General features: G+C 44.4%; 5 protein-coding genes and 1 non-coding gene across 9 annotated transcripts; 2 read left to right on the top strand and 4 right to left on the bottom strand.

The window, feature by feature from the left end:
• Positions 1–1,171: 1,171 nt before the first annotated feature.
• Positions 1,172–3,048, bottom strand: LOC127592001 (alpha-1-antitrypsin homolog). The gene is made up of 4 exons (XM_052052360.1): positions 2,392–3,048; positions 2,058–2,328; positions 1,789–1,936; positions 1,172–1,613 (listed from the first exon to the last, which is right to left on the bottom strand). The coding sequence occupies exons 1-4, from the start codon at positions 3,002–3,004 to the stop codon at positions 1,422–1,424; spliced, it is 1,224 nt and encodes a 407-aa protein (XP_051908320.1). The 5' UTR covers positions 3,005–3,048; the 3' UTR covers positions 1,172–1,421.
• Positions 3,049–6,307: 3,259 nt separating this feature from the next.
• Positions 6,308–6,579, bottom strand: LOC127592739 (small Cajal body-specific RNA 13). The gene has a single exon (XR_007960206.1). It is a non-coding gene; the product is annotated as a small Cajal body-specific RNA 13 (non-coding RNA).
• A 284-nt stretch (positions 6,580–6,863) lies between these two features.
• prkrip1 (PRKR interacting protein 1) lies at positions 6,864–7,799 on the bottom strand. Its single transcript, XM_052052386.1, has one exon. The coding sequence runs from the start codon at positions 7,760–7,762 to the stop codon at positions 7,181–7,183; it is 582 nt and encodes a 193-aa protein (XP_051908346.1). The 5' UTR covers positions 7,763–7,799; the 3' UTR covers positions 6,864–7,180.
• A 412-nt stretch (positions 7,800–8,211) lies between these two features.
• glrx5 (glutaredoxin 5 homolog (S. cerevisiae)) lies at positions 8,212–10,015 on the top strand. The gene is made up of 2 exons (XM_052052388.1): positions 8,212–8,630; positions 9,020–10,015. Exons 1-2 carry the CDS (start codon positions 8,333–8,335, stop codon positions 9,190–9,192), a joined length of 471 nt encoding a protein of 156 aa, XP_051908348.1. The 5' UTR covers positions 8,212–8,332; the 3' UTR covers positions 9,193–10,015.
• Positions 10,016–10,077: 62 nt separating this feature from the next.
• ints9 (integrator complex subunit 9) lies at positions 10,078–15,683 on the bottom strand. 2 transcript variants are annotated; one of them, XM_052052319.1, is made up of 17 exons: positions 15,522–15,683; positions 15,136–15,263; positions 14,949–15,009; positions 14,775–14,837; positions 14,454–14,593; positions 14,073–14,159; positions 13,576–13,696; positions 13,341–13,475; positions 13,161–13,272; positions 12,890–13,070; positions 12,703–12,763; positions 12,114–12,285; positions 11,878–12,002; positions 11,497–11,664; positions 11,202–11,300; positions 10,729–10,866; positions 10,078–10,367 (listed from the first exon to the last, which is right to left on the bottom strand). In XM_052052319.1, exons 1-17 carry the CDS (start codon positions 15,528–15,530, stop codon positions 10,191–10,193), a joined length of 1,977 nt encoding a protein of 658 aa, XP_051908279.1. In that variant the 5' UTR covers positions 15,531–15,683; the 3' UTR covers positions 10,078–10,190. The 2 variants fall into 2 exon arrangements, with proteins under 2 accessions (XP_051908279.1, XP_051908278.1); XM_052052318.1 differs by lacking the exon at positions 15,522–15,683 and having other exon boundaries at positions 15,136–15,515.
• A 198-nt stretch (positions 15,684–15,881) lies between these two features.
• Positions 15,882–19,913, top strand: pla2g7 (phospholipase A2, group VII (platelet-activating factor acetylhydrolase, plasma)). Of its 3 annotated transcripts, none has more exons than XM_052052345.1 (12): positions 15,882–16,031; positions 16,360–16,435; positions 16,589–16,717; positions 16,786–16,936; positions 17,071–17,164; positions 17,300–17,368; positions 17,649–17,814; positions 18,013–18,126; positions 18,409–18,500; positions 18,827–18,997; positions 19,088–19,236; positions 19,311–19,913. In XM_052052345.1, the coding sequence occupies exons 3-12, from the start codon at positions 16,622–16,624 to the stop codon at positions 19,409–19,411; spliced, it is 1,203 nt and encodes a 400-aa protein (XP_051908305.1). In that variant the 5' UTR covers positions 15,882–16,031; positions 16,360–16,435; positions 16,589–16,621; the 3' UTR covers positions 19,412–19,913. The 3 variants fall into 3 exon arrangements, with proteins under 3 accessions (XP_051908305.1, XP_051908304.1, XP_051908306.1); XM_052052346.1 differs by lacking the exon at positions 15,882–16,031 and adding an exon at positions 16,063–16,130; XM_052052344.1 differs by lacking the exon at positions 16,360–16,435 and having other exon boundaries at positions 15,883–16,031.
• Positions 19,914–19,949: the final 36 nt, after the last annotated feature.

Below are 19,949 nucleotides of genomic sequence, written 5' to 3'. Positions count from 1 at the left end.
GAGGGGGGGAACAAAAATATTGTACGCATTAAAGCTCAGAGCAATTAACATGTAATTACAGAAAAAAAAGATATGGAGTGTAATTTGCTGCGCCCATAAAAAGCATGAGTCAAAGTTTTAATAAGAGTCAAGAATGCAATCTAAATACAATGGACCTTTGGGGACCCTCGACAAGTTCAATTGACCGATGGTAATCGATGTGTCGCGCTGAAAGACTGATGAACTCATTTGCGGTCTGACATTTGTATTATTTGTGACGGATCAGCTTTTGTTAGTCATCAGACGGTTCTCCATGCATCATTTTACCTAACTGGCTAAATATCAACGTGTCATCTCTCGGAGGCCTGACGTAGCGACGATAACGCCAGCGTTTTAAATAGCCTCTCTAAAATAACGGTGACGGTTAGCTGTCTTAAAGACGTTTAGAAAAAGAAATAAAAATTGCTTATAACAAGGATCAATAAAAGGGTGACTAGGAATGGTATCGCAAGGTCAAGAAAAAAACCACATTTGAGGCACAACAAAGCAAGGTGAGTAGACTGACAAGGCGCAGGTGAAGTCAGAGTCCTTAAATAGCCGGCCAGGAAACGAGGCACAGGTGCACCTGATGGAGGGAAACGCCCTCCATTCCAGCTGGAGTTGCAACACAATCAAGACAAAACAGGACATTCATTCATTCATTCATTCATCTTCCTAACCGCTTGATCCTCACTAGGGTCGCGGGGGGTGCTGGAGCCTATCCCAGCTGTCTCCGGGCAGTAGGCGGGGGACACCCTGAATCGGTTGCCAGCCAATCGCAGGGCACACAGAAACAAACAACCATTCGCACTCACACTCACACCTAGGGACAATTTAGAGTGTTCAATCAGCCTGCCACGCATGTTTTTGGAATGTGGGAGGAAACCGGAGCACCCGGAGAAAACCCACGCAGGCCCGGGGAGAACATGCAAACTCCACACAGGGAGGCCGGAGCTGGAATCGAACCCGGTACCTCTGCACTGTGAAGCCGACGTGCTAACCACTGGACTACGCCCATTATGATTATTACAGTATTATTATTATCAGATTTGTAAACGGCACCCCGAAAAAATGATCGCTAAATGTTTACTTGCATCTGTGGTGAACAAAACATTGTTGACCGGTGTGCACGAGCAGTCTGATCCCAAAATAGCACCGTGGTTCATCATCTTTATTTCATCAAGTTGAACAAAGATCAAACACCAATTGCTCATTCTTTTGCCAATCATTATTCGTTATGCGTACACCACCGTTGGAAAAACCGCATTGTCGTCGCGTTCAGACAATCGGATCGTTCGGCTTGGTTCTGGTCACCGGTCACCTTTTGGAAAGACTTATAAAAAAAATTTGATTTATACATCGCCTCCCGTAGCCAGCGTTCGATGGAGGGAGCACTCTTTTATTTACTTGGCTGTGGGGTTGGCGATCTTGCCCATGAAAAGAACGCTCTGGGTGGAGTCCTCCACGATCAAAACCAAGAAGGGTCGATCCATTTTAATCCTCATGGGCATACTCATCGGCATCACCTCCAGGGTCGTGACGGCCGCCGCCTCGGTTCCTGTTTCGTCAACGTTCAGAACGGCCTCGTGGGATGCCTGCGGAAGAAGCGAAGGGGACCTTAGAAGGAGCCTTGATGTATGTTCCAAACCATGCTAGCTACTTCTACTTATATACTTTGAGTTCTTAACCTTCACAGGACTCCTAATGTATTATTACACGTCTATGCACAACTAAAATATTTTTTATGTCTCTGTGTTCTGTTAATTCTACCTTGGACAGCTTCAGCCTGACATCATCGGAAATGCCGGAGAAATCGGCGGTGTCTCCGAAAGCGGCGGTTATTCCCATTTCTTTCAACGTGCTGTCCAACTCGGCTTTGGCGGAAATGGAAAACTTGGGCAGGAACAAGTCCACGGATCTGAAAGATATCGACGAGTCGTTGCGTCACTGCAATCTCGTGAACGTCCTATCATGAATCCGTCCCCCCCCCCCCGACCCCACCTCCTTATACTGTGCCGTGCGTTAGCTTTCGTTCTTACTGTCTATAAACAGAGTCGTGCCAGTGCTTGATGTGCTCCTTGCTGATGAAGCCCTCCACATCCTTCATCTTTCCCTCATCGGGCAGGACGATCATCATGGAGGCGTTGCTCTTGTAAGGCAGCAGGAGGACGATGGTGCCGTTATCGTTGTCGTAATACGTGTCGTAGCGACCCGTCCGCTTCATCATGTCCACTTCCACTTTGGTCGTCTCGTCCACGTGGAAGTCGGCCTTCCCCGTCAGCGTTTTGTTGAAGGGCCGGAACCACTCTCCTGGAACCGGATTTTGAAACGTTTGTCAAGCGGTCGCGACCGGTCGTCGCTCGGCTCTCCTACCTTTGAAGTAGACGCTGTTGATCAGCATCATCGCCGTGTCCTCGTCCAAATTCTTCACGTGTTCTTTAATCATGTTATGGGTTTTATTGGCGATGTACGAGTTGATTTCGGCCGCCGCCTCTTGAGATTTGCCAAAGTCAACCTTGAGAACCTCAGCGGAGTAGAATTCCTTGGCACTTTTCACAAAGGCGTCGCTGGGACTGAAATCGTCGTCGATGGCCACCGCGTTGCTGACGTCCAGTTGCCCGTGGTGCTCTCGGTCGTGGCGGGCGAGTATCTCAAAAAGATGCTTGTACGCGCCGTTGACCTTAGCTTGCTCCTGGCCACTGTAGCCCAGGGTGGAAAACATCTGGCTGTGGGTTTCACCGTGTGCCCCTGTGGACAGTAAGGACAGGGCGGTGGAGATGCCCAGCGGCGAGAAGAAGATGTTCTCCGCCGCGCCTGCTTTGGCTCGTAGGTTTTTGTAAAGGGCAAAACCAAAATCTGCATTGGGAGAGGACAGCACGTGGCCATCCGCGTGGTCTCCCTGGTGGTGGTGGTGGGGGATAGCCAGGCATGTAGCCAGCAGCAGCAGCAGCGCCGCCACAGTGCAGCTTGCAAAGAAACCGTTCATCTTTCCCAGCCTGCGCGCGACAATTTCGACAAGACACGTTAGACAGAAACGAATGATGAGATACAAGATGCGACGATCGAATGGAACCGTCGAGGCGTTTGATGTTTCAGCCCCCCGATGTGTCAAATCGAGTCAAATAAGATTGCAACCCCTTCGCCGTTTCTTACCTTAAAATGTCCTCTTTGCTGCGGGGCAGATCAGCAGAATTTTCTCCAATTTATACAACCTGCGGTAGTCACCGTGGTTAAAAATTAACCGGCGGAACTGCCTCTGTCCTAGCAAAGAGATACGTTATCGGTCTGGACCATCCTCACTGATGTAACATGCAAAAAAAACACAAAAAAGTTCGTTTCTGTGTGTGCCCTGCGATTGGCTGGCAACCGATTCAGGGTGTCCCCCGCCTACTGCCCGAAGACAGCTGGGATAGGCTCCAGCACCTCCCCCCCCCCCCCCCCCGCCCCCGCGCGACCCTTGTGAGGATCAAGCGGCTCGGAAGATGAATGAATGAATTAATTAATATACTGTATATATTATGTATTATTATTTACATTTTTCTACTTGTATTGAACTATTGATTGATTGATAAGACGCTCCTTTAGCCCTTCTGGTGATAGTTAAATCCGTTTATTTTTTTTTGCATTGCTGAGTCATTCAATCGGTTTTACATAAGAGATGACATGACAATTGGTAATTTGTCTCGTTTTGTTGCATGTCGGCTTCTCCGTTCTGTCAAGATATTTTGTCCACATTTTTTTAAAAATAAAGTGATGTATACCGTTTATATATTTTTTTAAAATATGACATTTATTGTCCCTTCGGTTGCTTCAGGCCCAGACACTATGACTTCTTCCCACATCCCCAAAAATGCCTTCAACTCAAAATTGCTCAGAAGTCTCAAAGAAAAACAAAATTTGAGACCTTTGGGCCCCTCTTGACAAGTCTGACCATCAGAATGAGAGGTTCAAAAAGGGTGAGATTGCACCATAACTCGGGAGACTTTGTAAACGATAGAACGTTGCAACGGCGGCAATCGAGCTCTGCCTCCTTGCGGAAACAGCAATCGGCGTACTGACGAATTTACGCAACGCTGACGAGTTGTCTCGGCTCACCGACGGAGAGAGTGGTAATTATTGCCGACTCAAAATCCACTCGCCGGAGGGCGTCCCATGCCATGGATCGATATGCTGCCCCGCACGGCCTCTCTGGGAGGACATGAACTCGGCGTTGTTGACACACTCAATTTTACGCGGTGCATTGTACGCCCGCGCCCCCCCGTGTACTGTACATACTGAGCGATTTCTTTCAATTGGCTGCAGCTTAAAAAAGAAAACGGGCTCACAGACACAAACACCTTTTATTTCAACATTGCACAATGATATCGTTCATCTCTGTGATTGGCCAGTGACCAGTCCAGGGTCTGCCCCGCCCATTGGCCCAAAACTGTCGCGATGCAGCTCATTCACAGGCCGAATGAGGAGAAGTGTTTTACAAAATCGACCCACGGTGGATCGCTTTTTTGTTTAGAAAAAAAAAATTGCACTCCCCCCTCCTCCCCAGAACATTTCAAGACGTTCTCGGCTTGGCTCCAGGCACGGTGTGAATGTTAAGCCATACGTAAAAGACAGAGTGACTATTACAGAACTCGACCTCTTTCAGAGGCGCCACGAGTTGATTTTGGATGAGACGGTTTTGGTGGGGTCGGTTGCTCTCTTTGCTCTGCGGGTGGGTGGGTGGCGCTGAAAGTCTATTGATCTCTCTGGACTAGATTTTGATTTAGAGTTGGTTGAGTTCCAAGCAAACAATGGCAATCTGCTTTTTTAGTTTTGTGGAAAACACCCGAGCCGTGTGTGCATGTGTGTGGGAGTTTAAACAGTCAACATGGAATTTGAACATTTATGCAACAAATGCTTTTGATTATTTTGCGTCACATTCTTTTTGCTACTTTTGCAAGAGTGTAAGGCCCTTGGGTGTCATACTGAGTTCCCTGAGGTCCGCTGTCCTGCATGTTTTCCAAGTCTCCCTTGTAGCAACACACCTGATTCAAATGAACAGGTTCAATGTCAGGCTTCCCTTGCTGATGATCTGATCATTTGAATCAGGTGTTTTGCAACAGGGAGACTTGGAAAACATGCGGGACGGCGGCTCTCCGGGACCGGAGTTTGACAGCCCTGGTTGTAAGCAGAATTGTCCGTGCACGAGCATACTTGTTGTCACAATAGAAAAACGAGTCAGGTTGGAGATAACTTTTTTTTTTTTTGTACTACTGCCTTCCACAAGTGTATGAGCACTAGTAGAGGGGCTGGAGCCCAACTGCACGCTCTGCGTACGAGGGGTGACATTTTTTAAATTCTGCGAGTTACCATTTATGAACTTACCGAAACATTCTAGGTCATAGGTGTGAAACTCAGGTCCCGGAGGGCTGCAGACATGCATGTTTTCCAAGTCTCCCTGTTCCAACACACCTGATTCAAATGATCAGATCATCAGCAAGGGAGGCCTGCTATTGAAGCTGTTCATTTGAATCAGGTGTGTTGCAACTGAGTTTGACACCTACGTTCTAGGTCAATTACCTTTTCAATTATAAGTAGGCTAAAAGGAGGTTAATAATTGAACATATGGTATCTTAAACAGCGGGGAAAACAGCATTAAAGATCAAAGTGCTCACTGGGTATGTCAGTGCGGTTCAGAATTAAACAACAGGTAAAATGGGAGTCTCGGCAGATGCTTATTAGGTTGGCAGCATCTTTGAGGTTGTAGTGCCCCCACGTGGCAAAAATGAAAATAACAAGAGCGACGCCGGAACTTGAATGGACAAACCTGATCAAATGTCGACAAGCATTCACTTTCAAATTAGTTATTAAGAGTCAGTAGTTCAACTGGCATGCAAATTTGTGGTTCGAAGCCAGACTGATTTAAAAAAAAAAGTCAACACAAGGGGAGAACTTGGTTACTACTCCCAGAAACTACTCTGGTTACTACTCCCAGAAAGATCACATCCAGGATTCGAACCATGAAACTTCGATTGAGCAGGCGTGCTCGCCGCGTTGCGCCACGCCTCAAGCAATGACAGAGATAACAACTTCAAAACCTATGGGAACAATTTGTCGAGGAGCAAGCCCTGTTGATCGGAGTACGTAATTATGAGGACAGCTGTGCGATGTTTGCAAATGTTTGATGAATGGAAATAGAAAGATTCGTCTGGGAGTGAACACTTCAGTTACATCAGTCAACGCATTCGTCATTTTGCATCAGGGGCCGACTGCCAAACTGCTCCGATGCTACAAGCCATTGTGTCTCGCTTGCATTTGTGACAGCCAGCAGTGTCCGACAGGAATTGCTTTCCCTGGTTCAGACAATATCCGGCCGTTTTTCTCTCCCTGCCCCAAGAAAGGTGATGTCCACAGACAGCCCATCACCGCCGTGGCAAGCAGGAGCTTTGTCCAAAGAACATCGCACGCGAAGCTTCCGAGTCTCCGGACGTCGCGCCTTTTCACTCTTTGAATTGCTTTTTGCAACCTTGTCGTGTCCGCAAGCAACAGACAAGTGCAAGGGGCAACATCACAAGGCTGCAGAAATGTCACTGTTGCGAAATCCCAAAATGACTCAGAATCAGAATGTGTAAAAACTGACTTTAGCAGATTTTCGACATCTGCACACTCCTTGTACTATTAGTTGAAGTGCTAAAATGATAACCAATAAGACTTGATGTCTCTAGTTGCACGCGGTTAAATGGGGTACCGCACTGACTCACAATTAACATGCAGTTGCCCTGCTTATGCCGAAATTGTACTAGTCACAAAGGACATCAAATAGACACGGCTTTCCGTTGGGAATTTGGAAAAAAAAACTACTTGACACCTTTCAATTACCAAAAGTTGTTTACTAAAATCATTTACAAAATGAGGGAAAGTGGTGGATCTGCAAACGATTTCAGAGTCCTACTAAAATCATTTACAAAATGAGGGAAAATGGTGGATCTGCAAACGATTTCAGAGTCCAAATCACAGATTTCTTGACAACAGACAAGTGAGTAAGTGTGTATAGCGCCAGTTTCAGGGCTGCTCAATCAGGCAGCATCGTCGAAACTTGATGAAAAATGTTTACAGTCATGTTCTTCGTTTGTCAAGAATGGGAATAAACGTGTTTCGAAAAGTGTCCGTGCTATTGCCAAATGGACTACTTCCTCCCCATGACAAAGCTCGGGACCTCAGCATCATCATCAGCCTCTTTTTCATCGTCAGCCTCTTTTTCGTCCTCCTCCTCCTTTTCGTTTTCACTGCTATCGAGGCTTCTTTCCGCATCTCCATTTTGTTGGTTTGTTTTGGCTTTCTTCGCCGTGAGCTTCTTCTGCTTCAGTTTTTCACGCTTCTTCCTGCGCTTTGCCGTCCTCTCTTCGGCTTCCCGTTGGTTTTGTTCCACTTTGTTTAAGTAGGCCTGCTCCTTGCTTTGCTTGACAGACATCTTGTCCAGAAAATCTTGTCTCTGGTACTCTCGGCGTCGCAGGTGCCGATAAACGTGGAACTCACCGCTGCCCGCTCCGGCACTGGAGCCCATCACATCTCGGACGAACTCCGGTGGAGCCCGAGGGTTCCATTCTTTCTGTCGGTCGGGGATGGCAGCGGGTTTTTCGGGGTTCCGCATCAACCGCTCCAATTTTAAGCGTTGTTCTTCTGCAGCGGTTTTGGCAATGACCAGCGGCTGGCTGCCCTTTCCACCTGGTTTCGCCGATTTGTTGTTTTTCTGTTCTTGCGACGCCATCTTGCTTAAGGACCGAAGCCATCAAACACTTCCGTCTTGCGTAAGTGACCCGGAAGTTTTATGAGGTTTTTGTTGCTATTGATTCACGGGATTTTATTTGTTATTGTTCTTGAATAGCATACTCACTTTTTATTATAATTACGTTTTGATATGTGTATATACATTTATTTAAAATTGTAAACGTCTTTGTTTAAAAATGACGACTGACCATGGCCCGTTCTGTACTTCCGCCTCTCGCAGTTTACGTTTTTGTATGCCATAATTTTTCACACAGATTGATTTGCTATCTTTTTTGGATCCGATGTTCTGTGTTCTACTTGAAATTCTGTTTTTAGTTTTGACACCAGCCCAATTCAACTTGTAAACATCAGGGTTTTTTCATAATATATTTGTAACGAATACGACCGACGTATCTCCCAACCAATGATCCACGGGCGTTATGGTCCCGCCTCTCAGTTGCGTGTTGAGTGTTTTTTTTTTTGTAAGAGTAGTTGAAATCTCGCGTGGAAGCAAGATCCACGTATGACACTGTCTATTCGCTGTATTTAAAGTTAAATTCGAGTAACCGTCATGAATAGTTTAATAAGATACACTTCAAGGTGTCTACGGTTTGGAGTGGCGTCCTCTCTTTTCGGACAAGCTGAAGGACGCGTATGGACGGCCTCAACGCGGCTCTTGTGCGCGGCGTCGGACCTCCAGAAAGACCTTGGCGAAATGGTGAAGAAGGACAAGGTGGTGGTTTTTATGAAGGGGACACCGGAGCAGCCCCTGTGTGGTTTTAGTAACGCCGTGGTCCAGATTCTGCGGATGCACGGAGTGGACGAGTACGCTGCGTACAACGTGTTGGCGGACGAGCAGCTTCGAGAAGGTCGGTACATTTCGATAACAGCAGCAACAAGTGATCAACTGACGTTAATGTAATCATTTTTGTTGTCCTAAGTGGAATGACTCATCGTTATTTAATGTTGTCGGAGTTTCCTCTCAAATACTATACACCGTGGGTGTCCCGAGTCCATTGTGACGTCATCAACGTCTTGGGATAATTCCCCTAGCAGTGCGACTTTTATCAGCATTTTGCAGAAGTGCCCAAGGGTGTGGTGCTTCGAATCAGCCGTGCAAAATCGTGTAGCTGTTCCAGAGCTTAAATTTGGGTAGATGTTACGTTCTTCAATAGCAGAAACGGGAAGATCAGTCAAAACTATTGGAAATGGACTCTGGAAGTGATAGTCTGAAAGCAATGTCTTTTGCTTCTAACAGGAGTCAAAGCATTCTCCAACTGGCCAACGATCCCTCAAGTCTACTTCAATGGAGAGTTTGTAGGAGGCTGCGACATCCTCCTCCAGATGCACCAGAATGGGGATCTGGTAGAGGAGCTAAAGAAGCTGGGTGTCCAGTCTGCGCTACTGGATGCTGAGAAAGACTCCAAGTAGAGCAAGAAAGATGAACATAAACGTGCTTAAAAACAAGGGGGCACATTTATTCGGTTGAATCTCACACGTTGCACAGTAAAGACAAAATTGTCTCTTCTGACTGACAATAGATGCGACTCAGGGCTGCCAATTGGAGTAGTTTAGGCGGCAGCGCAGCGGACTACAGTCTGAGCTTTTCCGACTTGGGAATTAACTTTTACGTTCAGCGATTGCTGGGGAAAAAAATGTTGGAACTCTCATGACAGCATCCTGTGCAAGACTTCCACCTACACTTTTTTCCTTTTACACCGATTCCACTGTAGCTCGATTACTTTTCTAAAAGCTCAGGGTGACTTGAAAATTTTCAAGTTGGACCAGAAGAGGCAATGACATCGCATTAGAAAACATCCAGACGCATTTGTATAAAGAAGGGACAATTCTGTCTTGCATTGCTACTTATAGAATTAAATGAGGATTGCGAAAAAGATTTTATAATGTACATGCGTGTGACAATGTTTTTGTGGGCTCCATGGCACCGAAAAGTGTTTGTTTGTTTGTTTGTTTTTCCACCCTCCGTTTTTAAGACCCGCTGAAATGCACAACAAAAAAACAAAATTTTCTGGTCTTGGAAGATTCACTTCCTGTTTTTCCATTTTATGTCTGTCAGCTAAAAGCCCGGAATTTCTTGACAGTCAATCACTATAGCTTATTTGCTGCCCATGACTTGCATTACGACAGCAATGGTACTACAATGTACCATTGCTGTCTATGTTGTACATTTATATTACGACGAAATGTATTTTAGTTGTACACGGAGTCACAATTAAAATATCAAATGACAAAATTGTATCCTCCTCTTTGAGCAATGCCACACCTGCAAGAAATGCATCAAATGAACACACAAGCTCATCGAAAGGTCATTTTTAATACAAAACACAATTTCACACTATTTGCATCGATGGTCTTTACAGTGAAGACGGACGGTGTCAATTTACAGTGTCACATTCCTGAGTAACAGGTCAGATTTTCTGCAGGAAGCGCAGGACCAGGTCTCGCAGTGTCGTACGCAACGGCTCATTGTTGTCGCACACAATGTGCGTGCCGTCCTCTTCCAGCTGAATCAGTGTGTCCTCCGCCTGCAGGTGAAGGATGTGTCCCTCTGCCGTCTCCTCCACTTTGACCTCCATGATGCCATGCTGCAAAGCGGATGTGCACAACTTAACTTCATACTGCTGACTATTTTGTCAAGTCTAGTTTTTTGCAGTGCCTAAAACATTCTGTAATAGGCTCCAGCTTACCTCATGAGGATAAGTTCTTATGAAAATGGATCAAGTTCCTGTACTACGACGAGAATAACCTCAAATACGGGATTTGATTGCAATATCGAAAATGATGACTATATCTCAAGGTCAATTAATTACCGTAAAAAGTATTTATTTTTTTTAAGTAGACAACTTCCCCATACAACCACACCTTCAATTCAAATGTTACTCATTACTTTGGCTGACTTTGTGACATTACGATTCCAAAATGAGATGGAAAAATAAAAATGCCAACCTTTTGCAGAAGTGCAAGAAAAGCTTCCAGGGGTACGGCTCCACTGAGCAGCGGTTTGGGCGCCTGACCCACTGGGGGCTCCTCCATCACTCGCTTCCTCTTCTTGGTCGGCGGTGCAGGAGGCGGCTTTGGAACCGACTGGCGATCCAAAATGGGAAAATATCTGTACTGCACTTCCAGTACGTTTTTGCAGAATTTGTTTTCTTGTCCTGCTCTTGATTTCTCATATACTGTGTAAATTAACATTAGTTTTGAATATACAAAATATTGTCAAATGGTTTTGCACCAACGAAGAACCCATTTCATGTTGTAACTTTGGTAAGGATCTGGATATTATTCATATGGTCATCACATTTTTCATGACTTTCCAATCGATCAGTGCTTTACATAGACAGTTGTGTAGTTTGATCACAGTTCAGCCTTGTCAGAGGTCAGTGACAACGTTGTAATTGGACACTTAGTAATGGACTCACCAACAGCGTGTGCTTGTTGTCTTTCGAATGCAACATGGCCGAGACGGTTGCCACGGAGATGCCAGGTTTGATCTCAGAGGGCACCAGGGAGTTGGCAAGCTTGGACCAAAAGCAGATGATGTCAAGTTTTTAAAAAGTACCCACTTGGTTACTGACAGGCGTTTTAATACAGTATACCTGCAGTAGAGTCTTGACATTTCCTAGCAGCAACTTAAGCAATGCATACGGACATTTTGCACTTTACAAACGCTGGTGTGGTAGGATGAGTCGCCCCCCTCCTCCTGGCGTGTCTCACCTCGGGTAGAATATAGACGCGCTCGTAACGCCGTCTGAAGGGCAGGCTGAGCACGGAGCAGCGCCTGTAGGCCATGGGAGGGGGCTGCAGCTCCAGCATCAGATCGGAGCGATGGGACTGAGTCAATGGAGGCTGGGTGTACTGCTCGGGACATACCACGTGCACCGGCTGCAAGGAAGAGTTTTGGGAGTTTACGGAAATGGTATATTGAATGTTGAACAGCATTTTTTTTTTTTTGGGCAATGCATTTCAGCGGGTATGAATGAAACGCAGATTTTTGCTCTTCGTGGGCCGGCTCGGTCTCTATCGCCTGCCAACAGCGGGCGTCGGCTGCATCGCAATATTTTTCAATAATATTTATAAAACTTTTTTTGTACTTACCTGGACCTCCTTGAGCAGCTTTGAAACTTGGTGGAAGTTAAGACGCGTGTCAATGGGACAGTAAACACATTTCATGGCCAGCGGCTGGTAGGGGGCCAAAGCGTCCAAGTAGGAGAAGTCAGGTTCTGTCGGCGCAAATGAACGGGTACAGGCATGTTTTTTTTTCTTCCCCCCAAAACCAGGACTGCTTAGTTTTATGGCTTGTGTGTGTTTGCAAGTTTTGAAGATCTCATCACCAGTGAAGATGATGGTGTTCAGGCTGGATTTGCCCCACAGCTCCATGAAGTGGACCACGTCCCCGAAGCGCAGGGAGGGGTGGCCGGTGAACACCACGCACGGTTGGCGGAAGTCACTGCTGAAGTCACCGTGAATGCTGGGGTAGTGCTTCAGCTTGTTGCTTTGGATCAACTGAAACAACAGCGCAGGACTCGGACATTAGCCATCACCCACCTGCTTTAGACAACACATTTTGTCAGTCTTGCAGTATCGCTTTTAGTCTTGCCCTACTGGTTAGTCGCCATGTGGATCGATTATTTTGACAAATTATTCAACACGCTGAAATGATGAAAACAGATTGTAAAATAACAATACATTATATATTATCATTTTTTAAGTATGCCTTTTTTTCTGAAAATGTTGAGATGTGAGGAATGTATTTTATTCTAGACCAATGTATTGTAATTTTGTGACCGATTAATTAGCCTGGCTGGTAATAACACTATAGAGCCTAATCTGTCGTCAAAATCTCTAAGATTCACTCAGAATGCTACAAAAAAAGCTTCTTTTCCATACAACAAACAACTATGATTTTTGTCGAGGATGTACCTCTGCATGGGGGAATGGAGGCTCCGGAAGATACACCTTTGACTGCTTGTTGTGACAAAGCCTAAATGACATTTAAAATCAAAGTGAGCTTCTGTGACATACAGCTGCTTAAAAAGAATACATTTTTTTCTCTATAGCCACATGAGTAAAACAAGATGTCAAGAGAAAAAAAAAAACATGTCCTCACCACTCAGCAAAGATTTGCGAGAACTCAAGGGAGCTGTTGGCGACAGGGGAGATGAAGTAGAAGGGGGTAGTACCCAAGTTGGCACTGTCGATGAACTGGTACAGACACTCGAGCAGGTCATAAATCACCCCCGAAGAATAGCACGGCACGAGAACGTTGCCTCCGGCACGGATTGTCATGGCTACAAGGCACACGCGACAAACGATGAAATCATCACAAAACGCATCTTTGATTAGTCACACGGTAGCTCGTCAGCATGTTTTTAGCCAACCTAGATTGCTGCAGAATTCTCCCAGCATGCCGTCTGGGTTGGCAGTCGGCATCTGGGTGAGACCTGTCAGAATGAGAACATCACTGTTCTTCAGCGAGCTTTGGTCCATCGGCTGGGAGAAGACGGAGGGAAAGAATGCTTAACTTTTGACCAGAGTGGAATGGGATGTTTCGAGCCTACCTGCGGGTGTGTGGTGAGAAGGGACGAGCCGGACACGTAAGAAACTTTCTCATGATGAGACTGGATGATCCAGTTGGAGCTACCCAACGAGTAGCCGGAACTTAACGGGGAGATTTGTACAGCTCCAAACAGCTCCTGCAGCAAAAAAAAGAAATCAATCTAATTCTTGGGATTTTCTGTGTGTGTGTGTGTGTGTGTGTGTGCGTGAGTGCCCAAAATTAGGGCAGCTTCTTACCACTTTTTGTGAATAACCCACAAGCTGCACTTTGCTGAGGGCAGAATTGACCTCCTGCATTCCGTAACTTCGTTTCCACGTCCAGACATCAGTGGCATCCTTTAGTGGCCCAGGAAGCAACCTTGTCGATAAAAATCAAACTGACAGGTCACATATACAAGCGTGAAGAAGAAACTGATTAACACAATGGGATTTATTTTAAGAACAGAAAGAAAATCACACGCCTATAGTGACTGCTTTTCAAAAAAGCGACTGGGAACTTAAATGATGTCAAATGGGCATCTGGTGAGGAATATTCTTTGCAATGGTGGAAGACAATCATGCAGTCAATTTTGCTGAGTCATGTTGCCTTATAGGATGAGAGGCAAAGCTACTCAACCTGCTTGCAAACTAAGTATTTTGCAGACATCACCGTGCCTTAGTTGTACTCGTGAGAAGAGGACAGTGAGATAGAGCTGCCTCCAGCAGAATTTGTTTGGAATAATGATGAAAGATACCTTTGTATTTCCTTCTTCTTCCAGGAGGTGGCACACTGAGCTTTGGGAACTCTCTCCATGAACTTCACCAGCTCTTCCATCAGCAGTCTGAATAAATACACTTGATGACTTTAAAATGATATTTACAGGAGTAACTTACACCCCTGGTTGCTTTTCCACAGTCATATACAGTGTTGTGAAACGGTATTAATCGCTTACCAAATGCTTTGTTGCATAGTTTCCCCACTTTAATGTTTAAAGATTAAAAAAAAAAATGTATATCAGACAAAGACAATCCAAATCACTGCAAAGCCATTTCTAAAGCTTCAGGAGAGGGCAAATACGTTTAAAGACCGTACTAAAATGTTTCAATTGAAAAGTAAAACAGATATGTCTCTTTACCTTCCAATCTGCAGGGTGGGCTCTGTGGCATACACTGTGCCAGTGAAGCCTGTGTTTTCTGTGATGTAGGGCAGGGCCATCATGCAGTGGTAATTGGAGATCAGGATGACATCGATCGTTGACAAATCCAGCAGTTCTCTCTGTTTTGTTTTTTGGTTTTTTTGCACAAAAATCGAGCTCATTTACATACCTATTACCACTGAATATGCAGCAAGACCTTCGTCCAGTACTAAACATTGTTCCTGTCCTTTGCAGCATTGTGAACGAGAATTTTGTCTAACAATAACGGCTGAAGTTTGCATGCAGTTCTCAGTGCAATACCTCGGGGAGACAGAACTCTGGCTGCGAGTCCACAAACACTCTGCCTGCACACTCTTTCAGCTCCTGGAAATATCAGCGCGTGAGTCATTTCACAGTCAACGATTAGTCTGACAAGACAAACGTAACACAAAACAAAAGCATCACTCATAATCCACCAAAATCAGTCTCTCCAACCTTTTCCAAGTTTAGAGTTCCGTCTTTGGCGCTCCAACCTGGTAGCTTTGACAGTCTTGGGCTGTAAAAGCAACACATATTCACTGCATACTGTAATTTAATTTCAAGGACACTTGAAGGGAAGGTTGACTTTTCAGGGGCTAATTTCATGAACAAAATAGACTATAGCCCAACACCATTTACTCACCTGTGGACGAGGGGAAGAGGCAGGAAGTTGAGGACAGACGTGGTGTCCAATCCACAATCCAGCATTATGGTGGTCGATTTAAATTTGAGGACATTGCAAGGTAATGTGGGATGGCCAGAAAGACAGTACTGATTCAACCCAATCAGAAAGAAAGGAATCATCATCGATTGCCCACAAGACAAAAAAATGTATATGTACAGACGCAGTATATTAACATCATCAGATCTCTAAACATCTCTGAGTGCGATATATTTACTATTTGGCTCGTGAATGACATAAGAGCCTGTTAGTTGCTAAGCTGAAAACATCTGCTAGGACATCCCAATACCTTTAGACTGTACAATTATTTGTCAGACAAAGACCAAGAATAGGTGCTTAGTACTTACCAATTTCATTTTTGTACAAATAAGTACACCAGAAACAGGAAGAAAAACTGATTACTGCATCGCTATTACTTTAGCCGTGGACCAGTTTCTACTTCGCTGGCATGGTAGGTGGTACACAAACGCCAAAAGACACACAGCGCCACCTATCGTTTTCCGGAAGATTGCGGCTATAAGATTTAAAAAAGGCTTCCGGTGTTTTGTCGTTACGTTCACGGAATTTGACGTCCGAAGTTAAATTACGTTGAGATGCAGTTACTGAATGTTACAACTTCATTTGGTACGTCTATAATTAGAAACGCACACTATGTTTACAGCAGTCAATATGAGTTCCAAAATGGTTAAAGGAAGGAATCCGCTGAACTGAGTCGTGGCTAACGGGAGGCATTACCTTCCAACACCCGACCTTGTCAAAACCACTCCCTAGTGGCTCACACTTCGATCATTTGAATGTTGCGACATGGATTCCGGAAACTTTGCCCAGTAGTCCTCGAGCAGTCTTTACCTCCGCAGGTAAGATGGCATTTTAATTTTAAGGTCGTTGTCTCCTCGTCTTTCCTTACTGTGAAAACCAATCGTGTGTTTCCAAACACTACAGTATGACATTGACTCGTAAGTTGAGCAAACATTGATTTTCCTGAATTTCCTTCACAATAGCCCGTGTATCAGCGCTTGAGTTGTCATTTGACATGAAATAGCCATCAAAAAATGCGTCCCCTTACAAAGCCAGCCATGCTTTGAGATAAAATTGCCAGACAATGATGAATGTCATGCTGATTATTGATGTCAGACTACTCGAAATAGTTTACCAACTAAAAAAATATATATATTTTTAATTCAGGTTCCATTTCGTAATCTGACAAGAGAGGTTGACCCGGGGCTGAGTTTCCCGAAAGAAGTCAGTGAGATATAGGAAGGTAATAAAAACGTCATTAATGTTATTGACCACCATGAGTAATATAATTTTATTGGTTAACAAAACAAAGGTTTTGTTTTTTAATCACACTAAGACGCGTGCATGTTTTTGTTTTTTTAACTTGACACAACCCATTACCCCTTTTTGTCTGCAGATCTGGGGAGGTGGAAAGTTAAAATTTTCAGCTATGGGAAATATGTCGTGTAACAACCTTGAAATCCCTTCACCCAAAGGCCCAAATCCTGCAGGATGCACCGACTTCATGATGGATCACACGTTGCAGGTGAATCTCAGGATGAGGAAGAACAGCCAGTGTGATTGTTTTTGTTCATGTTTGCATTTCCTCAACAGGGCAGCTTCTTCCGCCTTTACTATCCATGCCAAAGTATGGACAAAGCAGAGTTGCCAGACTGGATTCCAAACAGAGAGTACTTTAACGGGCTGGCTGACTTCATGAAAATCAACAAGACTTTCAGTGAAAGAATATTCAACTGTCTCTTCGGTAATAACAATGACACTCCTGTTTTTTGTCGTTTCATCCCCACGGGATAGTCATGTTGCACTCATTGTGACCACTTAAAAATAGTATAATGAGAAAGAGTGTACACAGTTTATTTATTTCCCCCTTTTTTCCAGGGTCCATTAAGATTCCAGCCTACTTGGATGCTCCATTTAATTCAAATGAAAAATGTCCAGTAGTTATCTTTTCACATGGTTTGGGGGCCTTCAGGTATATACCAACTTTTTTTTTGGCATTGACACATTTAAACATGTATTTTACCATTTTGTGTATCTTTTTTTTTGTTTGTTTGTTTTGGACGGAATGGTCTGAGTTGTTATCTCCCCCCGCCCCCTTTTTTGTTAGGACTTTGTATTCAGCCATATGTACAGAACTAGCCTCTCAGGGCTTCATAGTGGCCTCTGTGGAACACAGGTATGTGTACCGTACACAATTAAAACTGCAACAGACAGAAGTGTCAATGAAATGACTCTTAGTGTTCAGTCCCATGAAATTTTAGGTGAGCAGTACTGAATGCCACTATGGTTTTAGAGGTTTCCTTTTTTATTTACCTGGGAACAATTTGAGGTTGGATCTCCTGAGTTTCAAGTGGGACGTTGCAGATTTACGAGATCCCTCAAATACAGCAGGACTCACTGAATCACTGTGGCATTTGTCCAAAAAAAATATCTTACCTGGCTTTTGTCTCCCACAGGGACCAGTCTGCCTCTGCCACGTATCACCTCCGGCCAAAGACCGAGTTGGATACAGCCAACAAGGACTCCTCCAGAACTTCACTCAGAGACACCTTGGTGAGGGAGTGGATGTACTACAGAAGTCTGCAACAAGGGGAGCAAGAGTTCCCCCTCAGAAACAAGCAAGTATGAAGCCTTAAATTGTTTGACTACACTGCTCGACCTACTGGAGTCTCACTTTAACAGCAAAACAAGACTGCAGTTATGAAATAACAGTCTCCCATTTTTATGGGGCTGTGAAATATTACAGAAGGTTATTTTTGCATGTCAACTATTTTTTGAAGAATGTGTAAAATTTGAGACAGAACCTTGCGTCTTTTCCAGGTGAAAGAGAGGGCCGATGAATGCATCCTTGCGCTTCAGAAACTAACGGACATAAACGCAGGGGTTCCAATGCAAAATGTTTTGCATACACAATTTGACTGGAAGACTTTGGAGGTAAGTCAAATAAATGATGCTCCCAAAGGCAATCTATTTTCACTTGTGGATGCAGAAGTTCATACAAAACACCGTGTGCATCTGGCACACGGACAGAGCAGCATTAAAAAGTCCATTTTCAAAAGGTGTCCTTTGAGACTGCTGTTTATTTTCGAGAAAATCATTTTATCTTGAGATGGCCTCCACTTTCATTTTATACAAGTAGATATATAGTATGGTTTTGTACCTTGTGTCAGTCCTTTGGTAAACGTACCTCTGATAAAATGTCCTGTTCAACGCAAGAACTCCATCGATCTCGGCAGAGTAGCAGTGATGGGCCATTCCTTTGGGGGAGCAACCGCCATCGAAGCTCTAGCCAAAGAGGTCAAATTCAAGTAAGTGCAGTTCTTCGCCTCAATCCATTTACTATCCCGCTTAAGCTCACAGGGAAGCTGGAGCCTATCCCAGCTGACTTTGGGCCCAGTCTTCCCTGCGAGCTCCAACTTCCTGTCACTACAACTATAACCTGCCTCAAAATTCAGTCACCGCAAAAAGCTCGTTGAAATAAATATTATTCGTTATGGTTCGAATGTGATATTTTTCATTGAGATCTCAAAGTGGGTCCCCTGAAACAGGAAGTGAGTCTAAAATGAGGCACTTACTTGACCACTGAGGGGGTCTTTGAGAAGGTCCTTCCATCTTGCTCTCCCCTCTTTCTCAGGTGTGCTGTAGCGTTGGATGCCTGGATGTTCCCGTTAAAAGACGAAACCTTGCCTCAAGTGAATCAGCCTATCTTTTTTGTCAACTCTGAGAAGTTCCAGTGGGCAGAGAACATTAAGCGCATCAAAAAGTTAGACTCATCAGACATAGAAAGGAAAATGGTGACGATCAGGTACAGCACGAGCAGACGAGAACATTGATGCCCAAAAAAACAAAACATTGATTTCTCTCGTGATGTGTTTTGTTGCCATCGTTACTCCAGAGGGACCGTGCACCAGTCTTTCCCAGACTTCACCTTTCTGACAGGAGACTTGATCGGCAAGTTGATGAAGCTTAAGGGTGACCTCGACCCGGAAATCGGGATCAACCTCTCAAACAGAGCGTCACTCGCATTTCTGCAACGGCACCTTGGTAAAACTCGTCTTAACCGATTACTTCTGTCATTTAAAATGCGAGTAGTGTCTGATTTTTTTTTTTTTTTTAAGGTTTGAAAAAGGACTTCAATCAGTGGAACCGCCTGATCGAGGGGGATGATGAAAACCTAATTCCAGGAACGAATGTCATTTTACTTCAGTCGGCCATCTGACCAACTAATTCCAGGCAAAGTCCTGGAGCCTTTGAACCCTCAAATGCTGAATGCATGAGATGACTGCACATTGTGAAGCCAAGTCACATTTTAAGTGGTTTTAAAATGGACATTTGGAGATTGTTTCTTTCTGCACGTTAACTGACCACTTTAAAGTATTATTTATATCCGTTCACGTTTATTAGCATTTTATCAATTTATTTTTAAATCAATGTGCGTCTTGTATTCCAGTTTGTGTGCCGTTACCGAAACATCAACATATTTGGTGTGTGTGCAGTTTTTTGTTTTCGTTTTTCATCATGAACGAAATGTTGCTATGTGGATAATCAAGAAAGAACTATGAATACATGTACAGGGTGTACATGGGTCACAATGTGAGATGTGCCTTCATTCACAGTACGCCAGTCCTGTCTATGTACAAATTGTTAAATCTAGGTATTTACTCACCGAAGTCTATTTTTGTGTACGCTGAAATAAATCAAGGTTTTTAAACCTACATCAACAGTCTTGTTTTAGGTGCTCAGTAAGTGAAAAGCAA

The sequence above is a fragment of the Hippocampus zosterae genome, chromosome 19 (assembly GCF_025434085.1).
Source record: "Hippocampus zosterae strain Florida chromosome 19, ASM2543408v3, whole genome shotgun sequence".
In the NCBI taxonomy this organism is placed as follows: domain Eukaryota; kingdom Metazoa; phylum Chordata; class Actinopteri; order Syngnathiformes; family Syngnathidae; genus Hippocampus; species Hippocampus zosterae.
Note: the sequence above shows the minus strand (reverse complement) of the source record. Positions and strands in the feature narration are given on the sequence as shown.

Coding starts and splice junctions, on each gene's coding strand:
- pla2g7 (XM_052052344.1), top strand. CDS start 15,969: ATGTTGCGACATGGATTCCGGAAACTTTGCCCAGTAGTCCTCGAGCAG. Junction 16,718..16,785: donor TGATGGATCACACGTTGCAG/GTGAATCTCAGG, acceptor TTTCCTCAACAG/GGCAGCTTCTTCCGCCTTTA. Junction 18,501..18,826: donor GCCAAAGAGGTCAAATTCAA/GTAAGTGCAGTT, acceptor CCTCTTTCTCAG/GTGTGCTGTAGCGTTGGATG.
- ints9 (XM_052052318.1), bottom strand. CDS start 15,299: ATGATGATTCCTTTCTTTCTGATTGGGTTGAATCAGTACTGTCTTTCT. Junction 13,697..14,072: donor AAGAAGAAGGAAATACAAAG/GTATCTTTCATC, acceptor TTTATCGACAAG/GTTGCTTCCTGGGCCACTAA. Junction 12,764..12,889: donor TCGCAAATCTTTGCTGAGTG/GTGAGGACATGT, acceptor AATGTCATTTAG/GCTTTGTCACAACAAGCAGT.
- LOC127592001 (XM_052052360.1), bottom strand. CDS start 3,004: ATGAACGGTTTCTTTGCAAGCTGCACTGTGGCGGCGCTGCTGCTGCTG. Junction 2,329..2,391: donor CAACAGCGTCTACTTCAAAG/GTAGGAGAGCCG, acceptor ATCCGGTTCCAG/GAGAGTGGTTCCGGCCCTTC. Junction 1,614..1,788: donor TCAGGCTGAAGCTGTCCAAG/GTAGAATTAACA, acceptor CTTCTTCCGCAG/GCATCCCACGAGGCCGTTCT.
- glrx5 (XM_052052388.1), top strand. CDS start 8,333: ATGAATAGTTTAATAAGATACACTTCAAGGTGTCTACGGTTTGGAGTG. Junction 8,631..9,019: donor GGACGAGCAGCTTCGAGAAG/GTCGGTACATTT, acceptor TGCTTCTAACAG/GAGTCAAAGCATTCTCCAAC.
- prkrip1 (XM_052052386.1), bottom strand. CDS start 7,762: ATGGCGTCGCAAGAACAGAAAAACAACAAATCGGCGAAACCAGGTGGA.